Consider the following 27,836-nt stretch of genomic DNA (forward strand, 5'->3'; position numbering starts at 1 on the left):
CACTGAGAACAATAATAGAGCCAAAAAGAAGGTGGGTGAGATCATCACTTTTATTGGCACAACGTCTGGTGGTGGGAGAGACATGCTTTGGAGCTGCATGGAGCTCTTAGGGCTGGGAAAGGTACTCCCCTGTCTCCCAGCCTGCAGCCGCTCAGCTACGTGCAACATGTTGAGTATAGTAGTTAGCACTTGTATTTTAAGGGACCATTCAAGATAGAGTGGCCCTTTAACACCTCTGCAGTCATAGGACAGAAAGGGGGAGGGGGGCCTAGTGGGTTACAGATTGTTGTAATAAACCAGAAATCCAATATCTCTGTTCAGTCCATCATTTTTAGTGTCTAGCAGAGTAATGAATTTAAGCTCCCAGGCTGCTCTTTTGAAAGTGTTTTGCAGGTTTCCTTTGAGGATGAGGACAAAACTGAGAATAATATTTAATATTTTATTTACCCTCTGTATACAGCCCCATAGTGCTTACCAGATAATAAAGTCACAGGCCCAATCCAGGGAGTTTACAATGTCAGTTAAAACTGTGTACTTGGGTATCTGATAGCACGTGAGATGTGTGTTCTTATGGAGGGACCCTGGAAACCAAATCAGAAACTGGTTAGATGAGTGAGACTGGAGCGGGGTGTGACTCAGACTGGGTGCGGTAGGGCATGTGCTTTGTTGGTGCTGCTCTATGCAGATCCCTCCCTTCGCCCTTACTAACCCAGCGGAGAAAAATGGGCTCCATCCATTACTCAGTAGCTTGGCAGGGATGGCCTAATTTGAGCTCCTTCCCCAGGGCAGCGGGAGAGAACAGCAGGATTTTGTGTATCAGGCACTCTGGCTAAACAATAGGAATATTATGGTGCGTTTGGCGCCAAAGGAGGGAGAGGAGAGTGGGTGGCTTGGCAATCCACACTATATTATGTACCCTCCTTGCACATCTCACAGGGCCTGAAAGGTTCTGCTGCTATAAGCAAACCAGTAACTCTCCTGAACTCCCACATTCTTACTGGGCTGCATCCAGCCAGCCAGTTATTAAACATTTCGCTGCCCTAGACAGCTACCAGCCCTGCCTCCACCATGCTTTGGGCCTGTTCTTCCAACTCTCTAGGCATTTGCTACCTAAGAATGGAATGTCCTGATTGAGCATGTTTTTGGTCTCAACCTAGTATTAATAAAACATACCACTGCAAGCCACAATTCCTTTAACAATCTGTTGGAGCCTGCTCTGTGTGCTGCCTCCAATGCTTTCCAGTGTGCTAGAAATATTTCATTGCCCATACTTCACAGATGGGGTGAACAAAAAACCAGGGGCAGAGTTTAATCATTGGTTGCTTTTCTGTAGTGCTTCTCACCCATAGATTTGAAAGCACTTCACAAAGGAGGATGAGTATTGTTATCCCATTTCACGGATGGGGAAATTGAGGCTCAGGGAGGTGATGTGACTTACCCAAGGTCACACTGCAGGTCAATGGCGGAGCAGGGAATGCAACCCAGATCTCCTGAGTCCGAGCAGGGTATCTTGGATACTCAGTGATGGGCACTGGAAAATCCTACAACAGAATAGGTGTAATCTTCCTACTTATGCGCGCTGTATAGGATACCCCCTACCTTTGGGGGGAATTTAAGCTATGGATCCTGCAATGAAATTTCAGAATCTGTTTGCAAAATGTACGGAGTCATGAACTGAGGTAGATGGAGTTTTAGGAGCTGCCAGGGCTCTCAGAAGCATTTTGTTCAGTGGTGTTTTTTGCTGGGACATGGGCTGGAGGAGACATGTCTCCAGATAGTGCATGAGGATTCCACCAAAGGAATGCCATGCAGACCTCAAGCTCAAATTAATGCAAACAGAGCCCATGCTGAAACTGTAAACACAGCTCCTGACCTTCAAAACATCAGTGTGAAGAGACAGACATCAGAAGACACTAGTTCCCCTGGGGGGGTTGGGAGAGTTTATTCTGTCTCTTGGCTGTCCTCCATTCAATACTGTCTGACCCCTCAGTATAGCTACACACCAGTCTCAGGAATGAGGAGCCATGAGCTTTTTGCCATTTTATCCAATCCACAGCACTCTATAGGAATCTGAGATGGGAATGACCATAAGAACGGCCATACTAGGTCAGACCAATGATCCATCTAGCCCAGTATCCTGTCTTCTGACAAGAGCCAATGACAGATGCTTCAGAGGGACTGAACAGGCAGTCATCAAATCCCTTGTGGCCCATTCCCAGCTTCTGGCAAACAGAGGCTAGAGACACTCAGAGCTTGGGGTTGCATATTGGATCACATCATCTCTGTCACCCCCGCCCAGCCCAGGATTAACTGCAGTATACTCTCCAGAGCTTTGTCCCATCTTGTTTTAAATTGCTGAAGTGGTGGAGCTTCCAGCTTTTCTGGCAATACTATTCCACAGTCTAATAGACCGCACTGTTGATAAATGCTTCCTGATGTTCTGTCCTGGCTCTTGTACACCCCTCATCACTGTGGTATCGGAACATCTTCCAGTAGTGCATTAAGCAGTGTGACTAACATCTCTCACTGTGGTTCTTCCTGTCTCTCGTCCGCTCCCTGAGAGGAAATGGTGTGAGGATATTTTAAATGTGTACGTACATCGTATTATATATTTAGATTGGTAAATGCGAGATCAAAGAAGGGGACTCTGCACTTGGAGCGGAAGGTGGTGACGTTTATGATAATTCTTAGTTCCTGTGGAAGTTTGGTCCGAATCTTGAATTAGCAGCTGAGAGAGCTCTGCGCAAACTGCACTCCTGCTGCAGGCAGTTTTGTTGTTGCTAAGGAGCGGAGCAATTGACTGCAGTCTTTGTCTCTGAGCTATAATAGCCTGGACTTTTTTTTGCAAATAGTAAATTAGCCAAAAAATGCATGGATTTGATACAAATTTGCAGAATTGTTTCAGCCAAAAATTCTTTTTGGGGACTAAAGTGTCATTTCACACAACAGCTGGAGTAGGTGGTGCTACTGCCTCCTTTAAAATCTCAGGGCTGTGGGTAGGATACTCATCTGGGTTGTGGAAGGTCCAGCATCAATTCCTCCCTCTGCCTGATGTGGAGACAGGATTTGAACTTAGCTCTCCCACTCTGCAGGAGTGTGCTATGGGCTATTCTGATGTGGGCCTTTCTCAATCTCTACTGTTGAAGCTCTTCCAGTGGGTATAAATAATAGAGCAAGATTTGAAGTTGGGCTTCCCATCTCCCAGAGGTGAGTGCCCAAACCACCAGGCTATAGAGGCAATCGCTCTGGCCTACTCTGTAATGAGTTATACGAAGTGGAACAGCTTCAACAGGTGAGAATGAAACCCAGTGGCTATACGCCTGCAACATGGGAGACCCAAGTGTCAAATCCATTCTCCATATCAGACAGGGGGGAAAATTGAACCCAAGTTTCCCACAACCCAGCTGAATGCCCTCACCCCTAAACGCTCTAAAGCTTCTCAAGGAGGTGGTGCCTGCACTACCTCCTCTTGGGTTTTGGATCTAGCCTTTTAAAAGCACCCTGCCCAAGATGTTCCAGATCAAACATTTCATTCATCCCAAAATGGCCTTTTTCAAGTCACCAGCATTTTTCAAATTCAGTTAGACCCAAACCAGCATTTTTTCAGAACTGCCACCAAACTGAAAAATCATGTATTCCCACAACTGTAATTGAATGCTTTGAAGATAAAGGCTAAGGCCTTGAACGGGACACTGTCTTCCATAGGTAGCCAGTGGAGGAAGCAGAGGACAGCTGTGATGTGCTCGCAGTAGACCATGTTGCTGAGATGAGTGGTCACATGGTGCTAATATTCATTCCCTACGTCTACCCTAGCTCAGTTTCATCCCATTTGACCATGCTAAAATTCCACTTTCCTCTTCAGGGTTTACACCTTTTAAATACTTGTATAGCTGCCAGGACCCAACTTGAGGAACGCAGAGAAAATTGTTGAGCAGGTATCTTGAAATGACATGGCATAGGGGAAGAGGAGGAGTCACCTTTTGCATCAAGAATATTTTTTGTATGACCATGCTGACTATTCAACACCACTGTAGCATGGCCATGAGGTTGGTGTTGTCTAGGCAGTGTATGCCCCACAGTAGTCGGTGGTGAATGTGGATGTGACACTCAATCAGAATTGGAAAAGTTTCTTCAGCTGGATTTTCTTCTTTGCCAGGCTCTATGCTTGAAGTAGGACCAGCTCCTTTACTGCCACAAGTCATCAATGGCAGCAACCTGTGCTGATGGCCCATTGAGCAGAACCACTTTGGCCAGGATTGCCCGAGGGGGCTTTCCCAATCAGACTCTGCCCCCTCAGATGAGGCTGGAGGTAGGGATTATAACAAAACCATCTCCCCTCCCTTGAGAACAGCATTAGTGACATTCCTAGTATGACTGCTGCTGAATGCCCTGCATTCCTCCAGTTTCAACCAGTGCCAGGCACCACATCTAGCTGAGCCCATCTTTCCACCCCAAGGACTGCAGCGCCTTTGGCTTCTTTCCACAAAGCCAGCCCCTTTCAGTTAACCTTTCACAGCCTCTACTATCGGGCACAGAGCCAGTCATACTGGCTGCAAATGTGTAACATATTATGTGCAGCATGAGGAAATCTTTTGACAGATGCAAGCTGTGGAACTGGCATGTTTGACTATCTGAGAACAATGCATATGACTGTAATTATTTAAGGTTTAAAATGGTGTATGTGCAATTAAAGTGTCTATAATCCTAACATACCAGTGACAGATTAAGAGTAGGCTGGGTCCCTTTAGCAGCACTCTTGCCTTACAGCAGTGGTTCCCAAACTTAACAAGCTGTGAACCCCTTTCACTAAAATATCAAGTCTCGTGAACCCCCTCCTAAAAATGAGTATTTCCAGGGATTTTCTCCTTTACCTGAGTATAAATTATAAAAGCAGAGATCTTGGAAATATAATTTTTTATGACAAGCTTATTACACACTTATTTATTATTACAGTATTTTTATTACACCATGAAAACAGCAACACTCTTCCAAGATCTCACTTTCATAGCTTGTATCACTCTGAATAAGCCTGTTATAAGACAAGGCTCCTATATGTTTCATCAAGGAGTATCAGATGTGAAACAGCATGAAGGTATTTAAGAGTTCCTCATACACAAGGATTCAGGTCTTGAGCAGTCCAGGCAAACAACACACATTACAACAAAGCTTAAACTTGTTCTTCATAATTTTAAAAACAATACTAGCTGCCTATTTAATTTTAAAAACAGCAAAAAATATCCACCTCCCTTTCCATTTCTTATAAGGAGTCTTGAAGTTTAAATCTCCTTAATGTGATAGATATGCTTGTTTTGATCTGCGTAGCTCGTGGAAGTCCAAGGGCTCCAGGCCCCATGCTATCTGGAGTCCCTAGGGACGGCTCTGTCTGCCATTAGGGAATTTTTTCCCTGAGAACCCCCTGTAACATTTTGCAAACCCCAGTTTGGGAACCACTGCCTTACAGGAAGCAGCTAATGCATTCATTTGCAACTCTAAGCAGAGGTACTGCCCTGCTAGGTGTCTCCCTGCAGAAGAGATGTTGAAACAAGTTTGCTGCTGTCTACTGCAGCTGGTTACTGGCCAGATGGAAGTTGAGATCCCATTACACTTTTTGGAAAAATAAGAGTAGCTCAGTAACTCCACTGTTCTACCTTAGCCCGTTTTGAGAAAGCTGTTAGTGTTGGATGCGGTGTACTAGCGATCATGGAAGGGGCACTGTTTGCTGCCATAATTACTCTGCTACTTGTAGCAGATTTACCCTGTCAAAACTGCCAGCCTCATGTACCTGTGTCTGGCTCTTCCCCATAGCCACTCGTGCAGTGGTGCACCCTCCCTGTGCTAGTCCATGAGATCTGTGCCATCTCCTCCTTGAATCCCTCAAGACCCAGTTGTAGTATGATACCTCAAGAAAGTGCCAACTAATAGCAGCTAGGAAGAGGACCAGAACAAATGCCTGATGCAATCTCTTCTCCCACCCATCCACTCTTGCTAAAGTGCCTGTCTTCTCAGCGTCTGACCTCCTTGGAGCAGAAAGTGCAGCTTGTATTTGGACAGTGCCTAGTACATAGTCAACATGCTTATAAGGCACAAAAATGAAGTCTAATTATTCCAGAACACTAATTAAACAGAAAATAGTGTGTGAAACAAGCAAAGCCTGACTGCAAAGACCCTCTCAGCAGAAAGGAATGGGTACTAACACTTGGTATATATGGCACATGCTTTCTGATCACTCAAGGGCCTTCCCCTTACATCAGTTGCTTCCTCTCAGACATTCAGAACTATTTAAAGTTCGTCTGCAAGGAGAAAAAAATTGGGACTGGACCTTTTTTGCTTCATTAGCTCATTCAAATAATGCCCAAGAGATTTCTGTTAAAAAAAAAAAAAAGTTGCTTTTCTACTAGTTTTTCACATCAGAAATTCAGGTCTTGTCTAGCCCGGGGGGATGTACTGGTGATTGGAGAACTAGAGAAATTGACACAGGTCAAAACATTGAGAAGAGATTTAATCAAAGTAAAATTTTCAAGTGATATGAGCAAAATCCCGCCCCACACCCTTGTGAATGTTTGGGAGAGAGGAAGTCTCACTCCTGGCCCTTCTGTTAAGGTCTGAGAGCTCACACTACACACTGTCTACAAGACCACCAGCTGAGTCTCCAGCAAAACCAGATCTGGTCAGAAGAGCAGACTTATCATTCCTGATATTTCTGAGGTAAAAATAAGCAGAATCCCCTTCCTTTAAAAACCCTCAACCAGCTGCCAGGCCTTTTTACCTCAAAGCAGCAAAAAAAGATCAACTTTTTAACAGAGTCACAGGCAGCTCAGTTTAAATTCGAGAGGGGAATAGATGAAAGAGAATGGATGACCAATTTGGTTTATAACCTCCCCCAGCCCCACACTGTGTGATTGCTAGCATTCTCCCTGCCGGTCAATCAACCCTACAGTCTTCTGGGTTCACAGGGTATGTCTTCACTACCCGCCGGATTGGCAGGTAGTAATCAATCTATCGGGGATTGATTTATCTTGTCTCATCTAGACGTGATAAATCGATCCCTGAATGCACTCCCCGTCGACTCCAGAACCAGAGCGAGAGGCGGTAGCGGAGTCGAGGGGGGAGCCGCAGCCGTCGATCCTGCGCTGTGAGGACCGGAGGTAAATCACGTAGCTGAAGTAGCGTATCTTAGATCGATCCCCCCAGTGCAGACCAGCCCACAGTGTCCATAGTTTTAGAAAGCAGGGAAGGGGTCTGTTCCCCATCCTTGTTACCCAGAGAGACTGAGAAAGAGAACACACTGGTAGCAACTGCCCCCAGAATGCAACCACCTTCTCCCAAAAAGAAGTTATTGTATCTGGTACTGAAAACACAGGGGAGATTTCAATTGTTTATTAGATGATCTCAGTCCTTTGTTTGGTGGTGTGATCTGAGCAACCTGCTTAGCAAAGAAAGAAACGTCAGCGCCACAGGAGATTCCAGAAATGCCACAATCCTTAACTCCCCTCTCCCACAGCAAACAGAATAATTTCCCCTCCCCCTCCACATTGCCGGTCAGCCTGAGCAGATGTTTCAGGGTCTCTGGCCCATCTTCTTCAGAGTTCGATTCAGCTGGAAGAAAAGAAGCAGCCTGTTACAGAGAGGGGAGTTTAAGAAAACACTCACTGCTGGGGCTCTCACAAGTGCACCTTCCCAAACACTCCCACACTCAACTGTGCAAACACCTTGAGGCAGTAGTAAGCGTAGTCCACAGTAAGGAGAAATAATAGTAAAAACCTCCCCACCCCACAACAGGGGAGATCTAGGACAAGAGGGTATAAGTGTTTTCATTAAATGATAGGGCAAGGAATGGGGTTGACCTGCTTCCATCACAAGCAGTTCACATTCTCTCTGCAGTGAGCACTTGAATACAACTGGTCCTGCAGTGGCCCCTGCTGGAAGAATGGGGCCGAGACAGTGTGTTCCTCCTTGCTGAGCATTCAGCAGCAAGAAAGGGCGGGGCTGCTGGAGCAGTGTCCCAAGGCCTTCAGAAGGGTCCCTCCTGCCCTACATAGGATGGTGGCCATAATGGATTCCCACTGGTGTTACTAATGGAAATCTGTTAGACTCATCTAAGGAAAACTGAGCCCCCACAAGGTGGCAGCAAAACATATCAGAATGATTTGGGAGGAGAACACATCACAGGTGGATACCCCAGGGAATAGCTTAAAGTTGTGTCTTCCCTGCTGGCACCACTAAATGAGTTAACCTAATCCCTCCCCCCCTCCCATTTTGCAACCAGGACAGTGGTCATGCTGGGCCGCAACAGAGAAGCACATCCTTCCACCAAAGGGGGATTCCTGCAATCCTTCCCGATGGCTTTGGTGAGTCACTGAATAGAAACATTCCAGCTGTTTGGTCTGGCCTCACAGAAGCACCCCTACCCACACAGACATCTCTCCCACTAGTCCTAGACCTTCCCCTGACTCCCCATCAGGGATTATTCAGAGTCCCCTGCCCTAGTTACACCCAGAGCTCACCTCTTCAAATTTGTGGATCTGGCGGATGAAGAAGTCCCCATAGCGCCGAGCAACCTTTGTGTCTGCAATATGGATCATGTCCTGCCAAGAGAACATGGAGCAATCAGGAAAGGAGCAGAGTTAATTCTGGGGTATACAGTAGCATTACTGGGGGAAAGGACCCACTGAGGCCTGAGATCAGTGTCAGAGACACCCCTCAGCTGCACTAGTCAACAGAAAGAGCCCAAAATTAAGCCATAACACTCTAATTTAAATTTTCCCTTTGGGGTAGGCTCTTGTTTACTCTTACAAATGGTGGAATCCAAGTCCACAATGTTTTAACTTCCTGTGGCCATATCTCCATTCAGCCCTGATAACCAATTTGATGGTGGAGGCTCCCTATCTCAGCTCTCGGGCCTTTCAGGGTAGCTTTCCCCTGCAAGGTCTGGTTCACTCTCTGCCTCCCTCTAGCAGCAGCAAAAGAGCAGGGCTCCTGCTACTGCTTGGGAGTCAGTGGCAGTTCCACTTGGTTTGGGTGGGTGGGTGGGGCAGGCAAAGCAAGAACCAGGCCTTGCAGGAAGAGGGTTACCTCAAGGTTCAAGAGGCTAGAAGCGACAATCCTTTCTATCCACCACGCTCCCTGACAAGATTCAGGTGGGGGGGGGGAGAGACCTTCTTTGAAGAGCCAAGTGGCAATGTACCTGGAGGCCCTCGCTTAGCAGGAAGAACTCTTTTCTCCTCCCTGTGCGCACTTGCTGGCCTTGAGCTTCAGGGACAGGCTGGAGTCTGATCATTCTTTGGGTCTGGATTTCCAGCAGAGCAAGCGCTAGCTAAGAGCTGAGGGTGGGCAGAGCTAAAGGTTTTAGCACTTAGTGACGCAGCAGCGTGGCCAAGCAAGACTCCCACCTGGTGGGGAAACGAGATGGGCAGGGGGAGGCGCTGAAAGCTGGCAAAGCTAGGCACTGCATTTAAATTGAAGTCTTGAGCTATTATTTAAACATATCCTGCCCAGGATCAGTGACATGGAGAGGGCTCCCCGAGTCTGGGGCAGGAGTATTTGGGGCCTGTTTACTCGGACCAATAGGTCTGATGTGTTTCTAGTAGCACAGGCCTAAAGGTTGGCAAAGAGCCTGCCCAGACACATGGCTCCTGCCTCTACCACTTCTCCATTAAGGACGCGGTTGAACAGCAAGATTCTGGCATCACAGCAGCCCTCTGAACCACGTCCGGGGATGGGCTCCCCATTAAGAGTATGAAATGAGGAGAGAAGGCATATACACCAGAGATTGGAATGAACATCTGATCATGGTTTTTCATGCCTGGGGCAGAGGGAAAGAGAAACTGACCTTGTCAATGTAGAAGTCAACCTCAGAGGCTGACTGGAACTCCCCATCCAGGGCTGAGATGCCGCTGGTCCAGACCAGGTTCTTCATCTTATGTTTGAAGACTAGCAGCTGGATGCGAAACTCCTGCTCCGTGAGGTCCAAGAAGCCAGCCAGCTTGGCCACAGGCATGGTTGTGTAAAGCTTCAGGAAGCTGCGGATGGTGGACAGCTGGGCCTGCTGCTGCACCTCATCGGCGAATACCTTCAGCTGCTGCAGGAAGGGCTCCTTGTGGTAGTTGGGATGCACATTGTCATAGTTGGGGACCACGGGAGAGAGGAATTTGGGGCAGGCATAGCTGAAGAGCTCCTCATACACCTGTGGGTCACCCTTCTGCATGCGCAGCATCTTGTCCCCATACTTCTCCCTCAGCTGCAAGTGGATGCTCTCGTCTATTCGCATGGGGTACATGGTGAGAGCAATGGCCAGAAGGGCATGCATCTGCTCGTTCTGCTTGTTAATCTGAGACAGAGAAGACAGTCATTAGCAGCCATCCCTCCAGTGTTATTTTACAGTGCCCAGGAGAGACTTGGTCCCACACAATACAGAGACATGCCCTTTCCCCAAAGCATTTATAACCTAGGACACCACGTGATAAGCGTGGAGTAACAATAGGAGGGGAAGGCATGAGGTAAGACATGAGTTACAGAAATGCTGCTAATGCTCGCCTGGTTAATCAGTTTAGACACACGCCTCTATTGGTAGTACAAAGATCTCCCTTTCAATACCTACCATTCACTCAGTTGTTGTATGCACTGTGGAAAAGCAGAGTCTAAAGCAGTGGTTTTCAAACTTTTCTGGTGACCCAGTTGAAGAAAATTGTTGATGCCCGCGATCCAATGGAGCTGCGGATGAGGGGTTCAGGATGTGGGAGTGGGTTCTGGGCTGGGGTGCAGGAGGGGGTCAGGCCTCTGGGCTGGGGGTGCAGCCTCTGGGGTGGGGCTGGGGATGAGGGGTTTGGAGTGCAGGAGGGGGCTCAGGGCTGGGGCAGGGGGTTGAGGCGCGGGAGAGGTGCAGGGCTCAGGGTGCAGGCTCTGGGGTGGGGCCAGGGATGAGGGATTTGGGGTGCAGGAAGGGGGTCTGGGTTTTGGGGGGCTCGAGGCTGAGGCAGGGGATTGGGGCACAGGGTTACCTCAGGTGGCTCCCGGTCAGCGGTGAAGGGCGGGATGCTAAGGCAGGCTTCCTGCCTGTCCTGGCACTGCAGACCACACTGCGCCCCGGAAGTGGCCAGCAGCAGGTCCGGCTCCTAGCCGGAGGAGCACAAGCAGCTCTGCATGGCTCTCATCCTCAGGCACCGCCTGCCCCCCAGCTCCCAATGGGAGTGCAGAGCTGATGCTCAGGGCGGGGGCAGCACACAGAGCCCCATGGCCCCCCTGCCTAGGAGACGGACCTGCTGCTGGCCACTTCCAGAGCGCAGCGCGGTGTCAGAACAGGTAGGGACTAGCCTGCCTTAGCCGGGCAGCACCGCTGACGGGATTTAACAGCCTGGTCGGCAGTGCTGACCGGAGTCGCCGCAACCTAGTGTCTTACATTCCGCAACCCAGTACTGGGTCATGACCTGCAGTTTGAAAACCACTGGTCTAAAGGAGGGGGCTTGAAGAAGGAGTTGGTATTGGCTTGTCACACCAGAATTGAGGTGTACCAGGAGAAAGGGGTTATGGAAGAAGCAGACAACTGAGACAGCAAGCCTGGCACCAGTGGCAAAACAGAGGGTGCAGGAATGATGCGATAAAAGACAAGGTCAGATATGGAAACCTAGGCAGAGTTATACAGGGTCTTGAAGGGGAGAACATATTTAAAAACTGATGGTGGGTGGAACAGAGAGCCGGGGGACAAGTTTAGATCAATATGCAAGGAAGACAATTTTAGCAGTCATTTTGAATGCGTGTGGTGGGGGAGGTGTGTGTCATGGAGGCCAACAAGGAGGTGATCACAGCAGCTGAAAGGTGAGTCAGGCTGTGGACAGCACTGTTAGCTGTTTGGCTAGAAAGGAAGAACCAAATCTTTGAAGTGTCGTGGAGTCAGAAACAGTGGGATCTGGACATGTGAGGAGCGAGAGGGAGGAGTCAAATGATCCATCAGGATACAGAACCTGGTGTTGTCAACAGTAAAAGAACAGGAGAGTAGAAATTAAGACATAAGAACGGCCATACTGGGTCAGACCAAAGGTCCCTCCAGCCCAGTATTCTGTCTGCCAACAGTGGCCAATGCCAGGTGCCCCAGAGGGAGTGAACCTAACAGGTAATGATCAAGTGATCTCTCTCCATCTATCCATCCATCCATTTCCACCCTCTGACAGACAGAGGCTAGGGACACCATTCCTTACCCATCCTGGCTAATAGCCATTAATGGACTTAACCTCCATGAATGTATCCAGTTCTCTTTTAAACGCTATTATAGTCCTAGCCTTCACAACCTCCTTAGGCAAGGAGTTCCACAGGTTGACTGTGCGCTGTGTGAAGAAGAACTTCCTTTTATTTGTTTTAAACCTGCTGCCCATTAATTTCATTTGGTGGCCCCTAGTTCTTGTATTATGGGAATAAGTAAATAACTTTTCCTTATCTACTTTCTCCACATCACTCATGATTTTATATACCTCTACCATACCCCCCCCCTTAGTCTCCTCTTTTCCAAGCTGAAAAGTCCTAGCCTCTTTAATCTCTCCTCATATGGGACCCATTCCAAACCCTTAATCATTTTAGTTGCCCTTCTCTGAACCTTTTCTAGTGCCAGTATATCTTTTTTGAAATGAGGAGACCACATCTGTACCCAGCATTCAAGATGTGGGCGTACCATCGATTTATATAAGGGCAATAATATATTCTCTGTCTTATTCTCTATCCCCTTTTTAATGATTCCTAACATCCGGTTTGCTTTTTTGACCGCCTCTGCACACTGCGTGGACATCTTCAGAGAACTATCCACGATGACTCTAAGATCTTTTTCCTGATTAGTTGTAGCTAAATTAACCCCCATCATATTGTATGTATAGTTGGGGTTATTTTTTCCAATGTGCATTACTTTACATTTATCCACATTAAATTTCATTTGTCATTTTGTTGCCCAATCACTTAGTTTTGTGAGATCTTTTTAACGTTCTTCACAGTCTCTTTGGTCTTAATTATCTTGAGCAATTTAGTATCATCTGCAAACTTTGCCACCTCACTTTTTACCTCTTTCTCCAGATCATTTATGAATAAGTTGAATAGGATTAGTCCTAGGACTGACCCTTGGGGAACATCACTAGTTACCCCTCTCCATTCTGAGAATTTACCCTTTGTTCTCTGTCTTTTAACCAGTTCTCAATCCATGAAAGGATCTTCCCTTTAATCCTATGACAACTTAATTTACATAAGAGCCTTTGGTGAGGCTCTAATTTGCCCGGTACCGACGTTAGACTTACCGGCCTGTAATTGCCGGGATCATCTCTAGAGCCCTTTTTAAATATTGGCGTTACATTAGCTATCTTCCAGTCATTGGGTACAGAAGCTGATTTAAAGGACAGGTTACAAACCATAGTTAATAGTTCCGCAACTTCACATTTGAGTTATTTCAGAACTCTTGGTTGAATGCCATATGGTCCCGGTGACTTGTTACTGTTAAGTTTATCAATTGAATTCCAAAACCTCCTCTAGTGACACTTCAATCTGTGACAGTTCCTCAGATTTGTCATCTACAAAAGCCGGCTCAGGTTTGGGAATCTCCCTAACATCCTCAGCCATGAAGACTGAAGCAAAGAATCCATTTAATTTCTCTGCAATGACTTTATCGTCTTTAAGCGCCCCTTTTGTATCTCGATCATCTAGGGGCCTCACTGGTTGTTTAACAGGCTTCCTGCTTCTGATGTACTTAAACATTTTGTTATTACCTTTTGAGGGTTTGGCTAGGCATTCTTCAAACTCCTCTTTGGCTTTTCTTATTACATTTTTACACTTAATTTGGCAGTGTTAATGCTCCTTTCACTGTACCTCACTAGGATTTGACTTCCACTTTTTAAAAGATGCCTTTTTATCTCTCACTGCTTCTTTTACATGGTTGTTAAGCCACGGTGGCTCTTTTTTAGTTCTTTTGCTGTGTTTCTTAATTTGGAGTATACATTTAAAGTGGGCCTCTATTATGGTGTCTTTAAAAAGCGTCCACGCAGCTTGCAGGGATTTCACTCTAGTCACTACCTTTTAATTTCAGTTTAACTAACCCCCTCATTTTTGCATAATTCCCCTTTTTGAAATTAAATGCCAAAGTGTTGGGCTATTGAGATGTTCTTCCCACCACAGGGATGTTAAATGTTATTATATTATGGTCACTATTTCCAAGCGGTCCTGTTATAGTTACCTCTTGGACCAGCTCCTGCGCTCCACTCAGGACTACATCGAGAGTTGCCTCTCCCCTTGTGGGCTCCCGTACCAGCTGCTCCAAAAAGCAGTCATTTAAAGTATCGAGAAATTTTGTCTCTGCATTTCGTCCTGAGGTGACATGTTCCCAGTCAATATGGGGATAATTGAAATCCCCCACTATTACTGAGTTCTTAATTTTGATAGCCTCTCTAATTTCCCTTAGTATTTCATCATCACTATCACCGTCCTAGTCAGGTGGTCGATAATAGATCCCTAATGTTATATTTTTATTAGAGCATGAAATTACTATCCATAGGGATTCTATGGAACATGTGGATTCACATAAGATTTTTACTTCATTTGATTCTACATTTTCTTTCACATACCGTGCCACTCCCTCCGCCCCCCGCACGACCTGTTCTGTCCTTCTGATATATTTTGTACCCCGGAATGATCGTGTCCCATTGATTGTCCTCAGTCCACCAGGTTTCTGTGATGCCTATTATATCAATATCCTCCTTTATCACGAGGCACTCTAGTTCACCCATCTTATTATTTAGACTTCTAGCATTTGTGTACAAGCACTTTAAAAATGTGTCACTATTTATTTGTCTGCCCTTTTCTGATGTGTCTGATTCTTTGTGTGAATATTTTTCTTCTGATTTGGCCCTTACATTATCCTCTTCCATCCTCTGCTCCTGACTATAACCTAGAGATTCTCTATCATTAGACTCTCCTCTAAGTAAAGTCTCTGTCCGATCCACATGCTCCTCTGCAGCAGTCGGCGTTCCCCCATCTCCAAGTTTAAAAACTGCTCTGCAACCTTTTTAATGTTAAGTGCCGGCAGTCTGGTTCCACTTTGATTTAGGTGGAGCCCATCTCTCCTGTATAGTCTCTCCCCATCCCAAAAGTTTCCCCAGTTCCTAATGAATCTAAACCCCTCCTCTCTACACCATCGTCTCATCCACGCATTGAGATTCTGAAGCTCTGCCTGCCTACCTGGCCCTGCGCGTGGAACTGGGAGCATTTCTGAGAATGCCACCATAGAGGTCCTGGATTTCAGTCTCTTTCCTAGCAGCCTAAATTTGGCCTCCAGGACGGCTCTCCTACCCATCCCTATGTCATTGGTACCTACATGTACCACGACCACCGGCTCCTCCCCAGCACTACACATAAGTCTATCCAGATGCCTCGAGAGATCCGCAACCTTCGTACCAAGCAGGCAAGTCACCATACAGTTCTCCCGGTCATTACAAACCCAGCTATTTATGTTTCTGATGATCAAATCTCCCATTACTAACACCTGCTTTTTCCTAGTGATTGGATTCCCTCCCCCGGAGAGGTAACCTCAGTGCGAGAGGATACCCTAACACCATCTGGAAGGAGGGTCCCAACTATGGGAAGGTTTCCCTCTGCTCCCGTTGACTGCTCTGCTTCCCTGGGCCTTTCATCCTCCTCAACAGCGCAGGGGCTGTCTGACCAGAGGTGGGACAATTCTACAGTGTCCCGGAAAGCCTCATCAACATACCTCTCTGCCTCCCTTAGCTCCTCCAGTTCCACCACCCTGGCCTCCAAAGCCTGTACGCGGTCTTTGAGGGCCAGGAGCTCCTTGCACCAAAAGTGAGGTGCTTGGTTCTAACAGTCAGTGAGACATCCAAGAACTGAGACAGGCTGAAATGCAAGATTGGATGGAAAGAGACAGGTCATGGAATGGAGAGACAGACTGATGAACTGTCAGCAAGAAGATGGCACTGAAAATATGTAAGTGAATAAGGCTGCCCAGAAATAGGACGTAGAGGGAGAAGGAGGGGCCATGGATCTAACTCTGTGGGACTGGTAAGGACAACGACTCACCCAAGGAGCTGCTGAGAGAATATTACCACACAAGGCAAGGGAGGACAGAAGGTTAAGGAGGAAGTTATCAACAGCAGCAGAGAGGTCAAAGATGGTATGAGAAGGATAGTGCACTGGCCTCGCTCCCCTTACCATTTCATACTTATAGGTAGTCCTCTGAAACATGCTCTTTGTCCTCTGGATGTAAAGAAGGATGTTGGCAAAAACACGGATGGCATCCTGGTAACGCCGCATCATAAGGTAAGCAAAGCCCACGTAGTAATAGGTGGTGACCTGGCACTCCGGCACCCGGGAATACATGCTCTAGGGAGGAAGAGAGACACAAACATGCAAAGTTAGAAAAGACATCTTCCCCCAACAACCTTTAGCACCTCTTTCCTTCAGGTATCAGAGGGGTAGCCGTGTTAGTCTGAATCTGTAAAAAGCAACAGAGGGTCCTGTGGCACCTTAGTCTCTAAGGTGCCACAGGACCCTCTGTTGCTCTTTCCTTCAGGGAGCCCATCTCTATCAGTCTCCAAACCAGTCCTACCATAGAGAAAGGAGAGGGTTGACCTGATGCCCTCTGTGTTTCCTGTACAGGGAAGTGGGAAAGCTATCATAGAAGACAGACTGGATGATCTAACAGATCATTTCCATCTCCCTGGCAATGGAGGATTGTTGCCAGCACTATGTTCATCTCTTCTTGTCCAGGCTAGTGTTTAAAAGTTCTCTCCTTCCCTGGACAGATTATTTACAGGCTAACAGACACCACTGTTGGGGATTTCCCCCCTCAATATTCTCACCCCCCCCACACACACACAAAATTTCTCTTCATTTCATCCCACACATGCTAGTTTTATCTGGGTGTCACACTAAACACATCCCATGCCTTCCCACCGGTAATAGGCCCCGGGCTCAGTAGATAGAATTCCATACATTGCAGGGTGTTTGCAAGTCTCTCCACAGCAAGCTGTTTAAGTAGCCCATTCCACACCCCACAGTACAAGCACACAGATGGATAACATGCAGAGCTCCAGACCAGTCCAGTGACCACCCTGATGGTGTAGCTGGATTGCAATAATCATAACTATCACAGGGGGTGCATGATCCTAGAAAAAGCATTAGATATGTGGGGTAGAATGGTTGGTACCAGCAGGGCTGGGGCTAAGGGAAACAGCAGCTAACCAAGATGGGAACAGGGTGCCATACTATTAAGGGACACTATCCAGCCCAACTAACTAGCACTGCAACATCACTTTAGCGTATGATGCTTCAATCAACATTCCCCTCAGCATGCAATCGTACCCTAGACCCCAGAAAGCAAACAAGCAAGAACACATATATATGCTAGAACAGCCACAACAGCCATCAGGGGACAGCTATGTGTGTGTAGGATTTGCATTAAGTGTTGCATTACGCTGTGATTACAGCCCCACGTGAGGGTGGAAGTAGACACCCCCACCTGACATTCAAAGCAGGAATGAATAGCTCCGTAGTTGGGCAGTTCATTGTGATGATCAGGGCCCCCACACCTTTAGATAGCATTTGCTGCCCTTTCAAATAAAGGCACTTTAGACACAGAAGGGAGCATTTAAGAGCTGTGGCTTATTACCTTCTTGTTGAGCTCAATATTCTCCAGAACCTTGATGGCTTGGTAATAATCCCCCAGCAGTGAATGGAGGCGCAGCAGCCCCACAAGACTGAAGTAGCCCAACATCTTATAGAGGGAGTGACGACCATACTCTCCAGCCACGCTCTCGGGATCACCTGGAAAGAGAGAAAGTGTCACACTTTCTACAGGGGGAATGGGCTCTCTCCCCACAGCTCAACTACCTTGGTGCAAGGAGCTCCTGGCCCTCAGAGACCGCGTATAGGCTTTGGAGGCCAGGTGGTGGAACTGGAAGAGCTAAGGGAGGCAGAGAGGTATGTTGACATCAGTGGGGTAGGTAAGTCAGGAGATGCAACCTTCAGCACTCCTCCCACCCTGTTTCCCAATCAACCTCAAATAATTATCCCTTTCCATGGTAACACTTGCCAGAATTAAAGGTTTAGTTCAACTGCCAATGAAACCAACAGGAAGTCAAAGGGCATTAAACAAGGATTTGTCCCAATCTTTAAAACGTTGCAGTCTCATCCACGCAGCAAACAGCAACACTCTAATGGTACATTTGCATTCTCTGGGGGGCACAGACAGCTGAACTTGAAAAGCCCAGACAGCTGCTACTCATTGCCTGCTTTTACCTATTTTTAGAGTGAGTTTGGTGCAGGTGAGAAGTGCAAGACCGACAGCATTGGAGTTTGAAGCCTTCTCTCCTCAGCACAGACAGCTGCAGTGTAAGCATACACCAACCTACCACGTGCATTTGGATGAGAAGGGACTTATATCTCAGGACCACTCAATCCTGGGCCTCCAAGCTGAGGCTGCCAACAAGGGGGACAATTACTGTCACTTGTGATGGGCTTTTGGTAAATACGATTGAGACACCTCAGCTCATTTCACAGAACAGTCCCCAGTCACTTCCACCCCAGACTAGAACCAGTAACTTCAAGGAGAAAGACTTTGCATCCCATTCTTAATCTCCCTTTCCCTTTGATCACTCCTCTTGGCCAGGACAGCATACTTGGGAACCCTGACCCCTCACCTCCACTGGTGTAGACCTCTAGCTGTCTGTTGATGTTGGACTTGTCCACCAGGGAGTGCAGCACATTGAGGACACTGTGGACATTCCAGATCTTGGGGTTTGACCGAAGGAAATCAATTTCTTCTTCAGACTTCTTGGCTGTTTTGCAGCGGTACTGGCTGAACGACTGGAACTATGGGACGAGGAAAGGACAAGCAGATAAGGAGCTAGCACGGAAACGCTCATCTAAACACCAGCCCTATGGTTCTATCATATGACTGAAGTACAGGAAGCCACAGGTCCCAACAGCAGCTTAATCTGAGTTATTACTTGGCAGCTCAAGAGGACAAGTTATACAAACACAATGCACCTAGGGCAAGACTAATGTGAAGCAGATACTCAGCATAAGGGAGAACCTAGAAAGCAGCATCACTAAGGACCCAAGGGATAGGTGAAGGACAGACAATTAGACATGACTGAAGTGGCAGCGAGAATGTGGCTCACATACACACATAGAGGGATCGGTATCACACAACAAGAAGGTGACAGTCCATCTCCATATGCAGTTGACAAGATAACACCTGGAATAGTGTGATCAGTGCCAGACATCTTCACACCAAGACATCAAACAGAAGGGAATTCAGAGAGACAAAAATAATTTAAGGTCTGGGAGGGTGGACTGATGGAAGGGGAAAATAAGGGATAGTTCAGCTGGTATCAGGAAATGTCTCCTGACAGCAAGATCTCAGAATGTGGACTAGTTATACTGCTCTGCATGTTTGGACTTGGAGATTATTCCAAATAGAAGCCGTACAAGCACCATCAACTGAGAAATTTAAAGGTGGAAAAAATACAATATATAGGAAACAATCCTGCCCTGGTCAGTTAGGGTGGACAAACAGTCTAATAAGTTCCGTAACTCTAGATGATTTTAGCCAGGCAGCTTCCCATCATTTAGATGTGGGAGAGTTGGGGTCAGGGAAGATACACTTTACAGAAATAGGCCAGGATGCAGGAACTTGAAATGGAAATATGGGTAAAATGCCAGAGTTTCCCAAATATCCCCCAATAACGTGAAGGAATTGTTATAATTTGAAAAAAGGTCTTTGCTTCCTATGGACCTCAAATCTGAGTACCTCCTTGGATACTCGGCATGTGGGGAGATCTCAGCTACAGGAATGACGTGAGATGGAAGGGGGAATGATGGAGAACTGAACAGCCTTAAGCACCTATGCTACGAGGAAGCCCAGCAACAGGCCATGTACCTGGTAGATGAATTCATCAATGATATCCCACAGCCACTGGTTGGGCAGTTCCAGAGGAGCAGGGCCATCAGCATCTGTAGGAGAAACACACAGGTAATCACCCACAATCAAGGGGTAGGATGACAGTGACATGCAGCTGTAGGGGGAAATTTGGGCATCACTGTAACTTTCCCCTTCAAGGGTGGAGACAGAGCAGAACTCGCCCATTGAGCGAGGTCCCCAGCAGAGAGATGATGCAATAGCTCTGGCCGCCCCCACTGCCTCCTCATTTGAGGAAAACACAGCAAGGGCTTCATGACTTAAAAGCCTAGCTTTTTGAGTTTGATTACTAAATACTTTACAGCGGTATTTCTCAACTGGTGGGTTCTGACCCCCTCAAGGGAGACGGGGAACAAAAGACAATCTGAGCGTTGTGAGGCACTGAAAGCTTAATACAATCTAAATGCAAAGAAAATCTCACACCCCCACTTCCTCCCACCTGACTATTCCCCTTCAAAATCAAGTATTCTCTATCAGACTCTCTAACTACAAATGGATAAATAGGCATAGCATTGTTATTGATGCATTTACTATAGAGTAATAAGTGCAAGGGGATGACAAAAATGCGTGACTTTGAATAATGGGTCTCCAACCTGAAAAGGTACAGAAACACTGCTCTCTCTTTCTCTCCATTTGCTCACAGCTTCACTCACTCCCCCTCTTCCCCCCGTGCAAAAGGAGAAGACACCTCCAATAACTCACCTACCATTTGCAGACCTAAAGAAGGCTAATTCTCTTTTTTTTGCTCAGAGCAGTTCAGATTAGTGGAGGGATTTGGAATGTGTGTGTTTTCAGATGGATGAATGTGACGTGCTATCAATTCAACAATTTCTTTCCTTGGGTAAGACCATGGGATTCTTTCCTCTATAATCCATAAACAAGCATGCTTCTGTTCTTCCTCCCTCCCCCCAAAAATTCACACACCAGTAAGTGGATCATAGTAACTCACTCAGAATGTAGTTGAAGAGATTGCAGTAGTTGTAATAAGACTCAAATCTCTGCTCCAGAGAGGGGCCACCCTGTAATGAAAAGGGGAGAGAGTGGGGAAGTCAATACCGTCTACTTAGCTTCACTAACTGCCTAAGGCCCCCCCAAGTGTGGCAGGAATGGGTTCAGGGCTATCATCATGCCTTTTGTGCAGCCACAATCTAGAGTAGCTGAGACATTCTTCCACTGACAGTAGAGCTGCCAAATGTCTTTATACTCAACCAGGCCAATCATCATCATACACCCCACCACCACGACCATGAGTCTTGACTGTTCATGTGCAATGAACTCCTTTCAGAGGTCCTGCTGCTTTCCCAAACTAAACATCTCACGAATGGAACTTCTCCCCTTTCCTCCTATCACCACCCAGACTCAAAATCTTCAGATTATCTTAAAGAACTCTCTGTCCTCCTCCCCTCACAGGCAGGGTCTTGACAAATCCTGTCGAACTACCATGAAGAGGAAGAATTAAGTGTTTCATTATTTTATTGACCACTCTGTAAAATGAGCAAGCGTGTCAGGGAAGCACCCCCATCCCTCAGTATTTCATTTTTAAGAACTCCACAGCACAGAATCACCGTGCTATACCTCTCCCGCCCCCTGCCCTATCTATTCCTACTAGTAAATCCCTGGATCATGTCTCACGCTAATGAAACATCTTTTTTCTAATCTCCCTGCTTCTCCCCTCTCTAAGTCTATTCAAACAGTGCAGCTAGATCTTCTTCCTCTTCCACCCGCTCTGAACCATTACCTGACCATCTTCCTATTCTGGCATTCATTTCAAGTCTCACATCCTCCCTTTCAAGTCTCTAATTAGCTTCATTCCTCCCTGCGTCTCAGCTCTCTCCTTCTTCCTGTTCCCACCTCTTGAACCATTTACTCTGCCCAATCTTCCTTCTCCACTAGGGATTCAGAACCCTCTTTCAAACTCCTCCACTCTGTACTGGTAGGCTGCATTTTCTTGCACATCAGTTTCATTTTCACTCTAGCACTCCACCACCAGTCTCCATTCCACTGCTTCTTACACCCACCCATCTGACAGTTGTAAAAGTTAAATAAAAAGCCACAAAACAAGCTACACTTCTCCTGGAATTACAGCTCTGTCAAGGAGAGAATCCAATTGTTTTCTGTTGTCTCTTCTTTCCTTAATTCACCCACCACAATAATCAGGTGTCATTTGTAGTTATTTATTTGTATGTCCATAGCACCTAGAAGCCCCAGTCATGGCCAGGGCCTCACTGTGCTAGGTGCCGCACAAACACAGAACAAAAAGACTGCCACTGCCCCAAGGAGGTGTTACCTAATTTAGATCATAGACTTCTCAAAGACCTTGTCTTCTTACATGAACGAATTATTATGAACTTTGTGCTAGTAATCACTAGCAAGAAGTAGAAAGCAACGAAGAGTCCTGTGGCACCTTAAAGACTAACAGATGTATTGGAGCATAAGCTTTCATGGGTGAATACCCACTTCATCAGACGCATGTTGTATTCACCCACGAAAGCTTATGCTCCAATACATCTGTTACTCTTTAAGGTGCCACAGGACTCTTTGTTGCTTTTTACAGATCCAGACTAACACGGCTACCCCTCTGATACTTAGCAAGAAGTAGAGCCAGATTACAAGCCTCGGCAGGGGATGGAAGATCAAGTCTTAAAATGTCAGAACTCAAATGAGGCATTACCAACCATAAGCTTGCACAAGTTTCTCAAGATCCGATCAGGACCTCATGACAGCATATCAGAAGTGTGAACAGATTTGTTCTGCAGGAGTTATTTGAATCACAGACAGTGTGGTCCAGAGGGAGGAAAGGGCAAGTTTTACAGAACAGCCATCGGAAAGCCTGCACGTAATTAGCAGGACCACATAGGCAAATACTCACACTGACTTTGGCGTAGATGTGCCTGTAGTAGAGCTCCTTGTACAGAATCAGGAAGACCGCATCTGGAAGAGATGGCAGAACTGGACATTAGCAAGACATTTGGCCAAGTGGTCAACATAGCCAGATTTTTCAGGTACACTGGGGTCTTCCCCCTGTTACAATAAGAGAAAGAGGAGCAAGAGGGTCCCGCTATGGGGCCTGAGTAGGGAAAATATTTAAGAACTTGTGTTTCCCAACCTTGGGGACATTGGACAGAGGAAAGGAGCAGAGAGCATAGGGAGAGTGGCAATGGGAGTGAATCCAAAGTCATGCAAATGACAGATATGCTGTTGTGGATAAAACAGTGGGCAATTCTTTGAAGCCCACTTTCCCACCCTTCTTCTTTGGCAGTTCCTGAAACAGTAGGCCACAGGAACAGCGTTCAGTGGTTACAGGCTTGGGAAGCTCTCACCATAGAATTCAGCTCCAAAGCATATGTCTCAGCCCTACCAAACACCAGCAATAGCCAACCCTCAACTTGAGGAGCATGAAATCTGGTGTGCTGGGAGGGAAGGAGACAAAACTAAATAAACAGAAAGCAAAGAACAAAATAAGGGGGGGGGAGGGAGAGAGAGAAGAGACAGAAGGAGAGAGAAAACAGACAGAAGCAGCGAAGACAGCATCTGTGCCAGGGAATAATATGAAGATGTATTGGGGGTCCAGCTGCCAAATCAGCAGGGGAGGCTCCAACAGAAAGGAGCGAGATTGCAAATCACTGCTTTCTTTGCATAGGAGATACTCTCCGCTCCCTTGACATTTTACCACATTTATAGCACTTCCACTTCTCATTATGATGCTTAGAAAGCCTGCTTCTGAACTGAGTGGATTCTCAGCCACACAGAGTGGGGAAGAAGAAAAACAGAAAAAGTGCTGGAGAAAATCCAGTGTCTGCCTCGACCAGAAGGATTAGATTGCACTCCTCCCATGCAATTCTTGCTCAGATAGCCAGAAGGACTACTCCTAGGGGAGAAAGTTTGATATCCAGATCTCATTCAGTTCTTGGCCTGTCTGCTCTCAGAGCGCCAAAGGGGTCAGTTATGGCTAATGGGTGGATGTGTAACAGGAAGGCACAGGACAGAGACATCAGCTGGGTCTCTTTCCAAAGTAAAGCAGTTTGCTTCTCTCTTTCCTCCAATAAACAAAATACCTACCGTTTCCAACCTGTGGTGCAATGGCCTCTGCCTCTGGCCATGGGGTGTTCTTAAAGAACCTTTCAGTCAGTTTGGTCCAGCTGTGAAAAAACACATGCAGAGGGGATTACAAATTAAACTATTCATTCATCAGTGAAAGAAGGATCGAGTTAAAGATTTCCAATCCTGAAGACATGCTTTGTTAGATCAAAACTATTTCCACACACAGATTTATAAATGAGTCTAGTATACATGAAAGGGACCAGTTCAACAGATCTGGAAACTGAAGTCCTCTTTTACCCTTAACACAGAGAAGTAATGCAAGCTTGTCTCACACACCACCTGTGCCAGTGCGACTTAGTCATGAGCTGGAGGGACCATCGCTAGAAAAGAATCAGACACGCCATGGCCTATTTGACCCTCGGCATGTTCTGATGTTATCAGCAAGTGAGCTAATTAACACCAACGGGAGCACTATTTTTGTAACATGCACATTAGGAACTGGACTGAGACTCATTTGGTATGAATTTCAATCACTAGTGACCTCGGTTTGAGTCAAACCAGTTATCTAGAAGTGAAAGGACCTCTTCCTTCTCAGACATCCAAATCTACCCCCAGTCCACATTTTAAATAGAGTCCAAATTTGGATCAAATCAACTGACTGGTGCTCCCTTTAATAAAAAAAAAACAAAAAACAACAACACAAAACCCCCACAGGAGCAGTTACAACAGCAATTCCCACCCTGGGAGTGATAGCTTTGTACCTGTTTTCATAGATATCTTGGATCTCATACACCTTCTGGTCAATGACATCGCTGGAGACACGGCTAGCCTGAAGCTCATACACCTTCTGATCAATCAGATCCGAGACAGTTTTATGAAAATACTGGATGAAGTTTTTGATCACTTCGGGGATCACCTGGTAGGTCTGTTGCTCATATTGGCGTTCATAGGCTAAATCCTGTTTGGGGTCTCCTGTGGAAGAAAAGGGCAGCAATGCAGCAGATGATTTATGAGCATAGCTCTGTATCTTTCCTGAATTTAATAAAATGCCAGGAACCTCAGAGGGATGCCCGGAGACAGCACAACCAGGCTGTATCTTGGATCCAAACCAGCTGGCCCCAGGGTGAGATGAAGGCACCTCCAGTACCAAGACAGCAGAATAGAGTTGAGTAACATTTCAGGAAGTGCCTTGCTTGGTCAGCGTCCTTCCCTGGGAATTCCCACCCCTTAGAGCAGTGGTTCTCAACCGGGGTCTTCCAGGGGGTACATCAACTCATCTAGATATTTGCCTAATTTTACAACAGACTACATAAAAAGCACTACCAAAGTCAGTACAAACTAAAAGTTTATACAATGACTTGATTATACTGCTGTATATACTATACACTGAAATGTAAGTACAATATTTATATTCCAATTGATTTATTTTATATTTGTATGGTAAAAATGAGACAGTGAGCAATTTTTCAGCAATAATGTGCTGTGACACTTTTGTATTTTTAGTCTGATTTTATAAGCAAGTAGTTTTTACATGAGGTGTAACTTGGGGGTACGCAAGACAAATCAGACTCCTGAAAGGGGTACAGTAGTCTGGAAAGGTTGAGAGCCATTGACTTAGTGACATGCCATGTCTCTGACCAACTACCAACACACAAAAAAACAGGGAAATCACTAACGGGACTGTGGAGTGGGCAGGCATGAGATCCCCACCTCCGTTGGATAATCACATGAATGTCCCTTATGTGCCAGGTTTCAGAATGGTAGCCGTGTTAGTCTGTATCAGCAAAAAGAATGAGGAGTACTTGTGGCACCTTAGAGACTAACAAATTTATTTGAGCGTAAGCTTTTGTGGGCTAAAACCCTAACGCCCCTACTCTACTTACGCTACATTGATGACATCTTCATCATCTGGACCCATGGAAAAGAAGCCCTTGAGGAATTCCACCCATGATTTCAACAATTTCCATCCCACCATCAACCTCAGCCTAGACCAGTCCACACAAGAGATCCACTTCCTGGACACTACAGTGCTAATAAGTGATGGTCACATAACCACCACCCTATACCGGAAACCTACTGACTGCTATACTTACCTACATGCCTCCAGCTTTCATCCAGACCACACCACACAATCCACTGTCTACAGCCAAACTCTAAGATACAACCGCATTTGCTCCAACCCCTCAGACAGAGACAAACGCCTACAAGATCTCTATCAAGCATTCTTACAACTACAATACCCACCTGCTGAAGTGAAGAAACAGATTGACAGAGCCAGAAGGGTACCCAGAAGTCACTTACTACAGGACAGGCCCAACAAAGTAACAGAACACAACTAGCCGTCACCTTCAGCCCCCAACTAAAACCTCTCCAGCGCATCATCAAGGATCTACAACCTATCCTGAAGGATGATCCCTCACTCTCACTGACCTTGGGAGGCAGGCCAGTCCTCGCTTACAGACAGCCCCCCAACCTGAAGCAAATACTCACCAACAACCACATACCACAGAGCAAAAACACTAACCCAGGAACCTATCCTTGCAACAAAGCCCGTTGCCAACTCTGTCCACATATCTATTCAGGGGACACCATCATAGGACCTAATCACATCAGCCACACGATCAGAGGCTCGTTCACCTGCACATCTACCAATGTGATATATGCCATCATGTGCCAGCAATGCCCCTCTGCCATGTACATTGGCCAATCCGGACAGTCTCTACGCAAAAGAATAAATGGACACAAATCAGACCTCAAGAATTATAACATTCAAAAACCAGCCGGAGAACACTTCAACCTCCTTGGTCACTCAATTACAGATCTCAAAGTCGCAATACGCCAACAAAAAAACTTCAAAAACAGACTCCAACGAGAAACTGCAGAATTGGAATTAATTTGCAAACTAGACACCATTAAATTAGGCTGGAATAAAAATTGGGAGTTGATGGGTCATTACACAAAGTAAAACTGTTTTCCCATGCTAATTTTCCCCCCTACTGTTACTCACACCTTCTTATCAACAGTTGGAAAAGGGCTGTCCTGATTATCACTACAAAAGTTTTTTTTTCTGCTAATAGCTCACCTTAATTAATTACCCTCACTATAGTTGATATAGCAACACCCATTTTTTCCATGTTGTGTGTATATTTTTCCTACTGTATCTTCCACTACATGTATCCGTTGAAGTGGGTTTTAGCTCATGAAAGCTTATGCCCAAATAAATGTGTTAGTCTCTAAGGTGCCACAAGTACTCCCTATGTGCCAGTTCTAGCTCAGGGACACAGGGGCGGGAAGGGACTCCTGGGGGTGATCTGGGGCGGGGGCAGGACAATGCGTGGGCACCCTGGCTCAGCCGGGCAGCAGGACTCACCTGTGTGCATGTCATAGTCACCCTGGTACGTGTAGGTTTCCTGAGGGGAGAAAGAGACGCAGAAGGGGGGGGTCACCACGGGGAGCTCAGATACACAACAGACGCTCCCTTCCCCCGGGCGGGCCTGGGCCTCCCCCACGGGCCGGGTCAGGAAGGGAAGCCAGGCCCCTTCCCGCCCCGTCCGGGGGGAGGGGGGCCTTACCCGGGCCCCTCAACCAGCTTCTGGCCGTGAGTCAGGCCCCCCCGCCCGGCCTCTCCGCGCTGCCGGGCCGGGCCGCCATGCGGGCTCCTGGAGCCGCGGCTGGCCGGGTCCCCGGGGGGGAGGGGCCGCGTACCTCAGTGTCGTAGTCCTCGGCCGGGTAGGCCATGGTGCGGGCGGGGGGGGGTCGGCACGCGGCGGCGGCGGCACAGCAGTGAAAAGGCTCCGGCCGGGCACGCGGCCGCTTCCTGCAGAGAACCGGAAGAGGC

General features: G+C 46.8%; 1 protein-coding gene across 2 annotated transcripts; it reads right to left on the minus strand.

Moving 5' to 3' along the window:
- Positions 1 to 7,362: 7,362 nt before the first annotated feature.
- EIF3L (eukaryotic translation initiation factor 3 subunit L) lies at positions 7,363 to 27,835 on the minus strand. Of its 2 annotated transcripts, XM_034776868.1 has the most exons (13): positions 27,704 to 27,835; positions 27,369 to 27,408; positions 24,760 to 24,970; positions 24,017 to 24,096; positions 22,827 to 22,888; positions 20,907 to 20,976; positions 19,919 to 19,992; positions 18,675 to 18,846; positions 17,645 to 17,799; positions 16,186 to 16,356; positions 9,830 to 10,327; positions 8,505 to 8,585; positions 7,363 to 7,596 (listed from the first exon to the last, which is right to left on the minus strand). In XM_034776868.1, exons 1-13 carry the CDS (start codon positions 27,734 to 27,736, stop codon positions 7,558 to 7,560), a joined length of 1,686 nt encoding a protein of 561 aa, XP_034632759.1. In that variant the 5' UTR covers positions 27,737 to 27,835; the 3' UTR covers positions 7,363 to 7,557. The 2 variants fall into 2 exon arrangements, with proteins under 2 accessions (XP_034632759.1, XP_034632764.1); XM_034776873.1 differs by lacking the exons at positions 24,017 to 24,096; positions 27,369 to 27,408; positions 27,704 to 27,835 and having other exon boundaries at positions 24,760 to 24,838.
- Between the last annotated feature and the right edge of the window lies 1 nt (position 27,836).

Source organism: Trachemys scripta, chromosome 1 (genome assembly GCF_013100865.1).
Source record: "Trachemys scripta elegans isolate TJP31775 chromosome 1, CAS_Tse_1.0, whole genome shotgun sequence".
Taxonomy (NCBI): Eukaryota; Metazoa; Chordata; order Testudines; family Emydidae; genus Trachemys; species Trachemys scripta.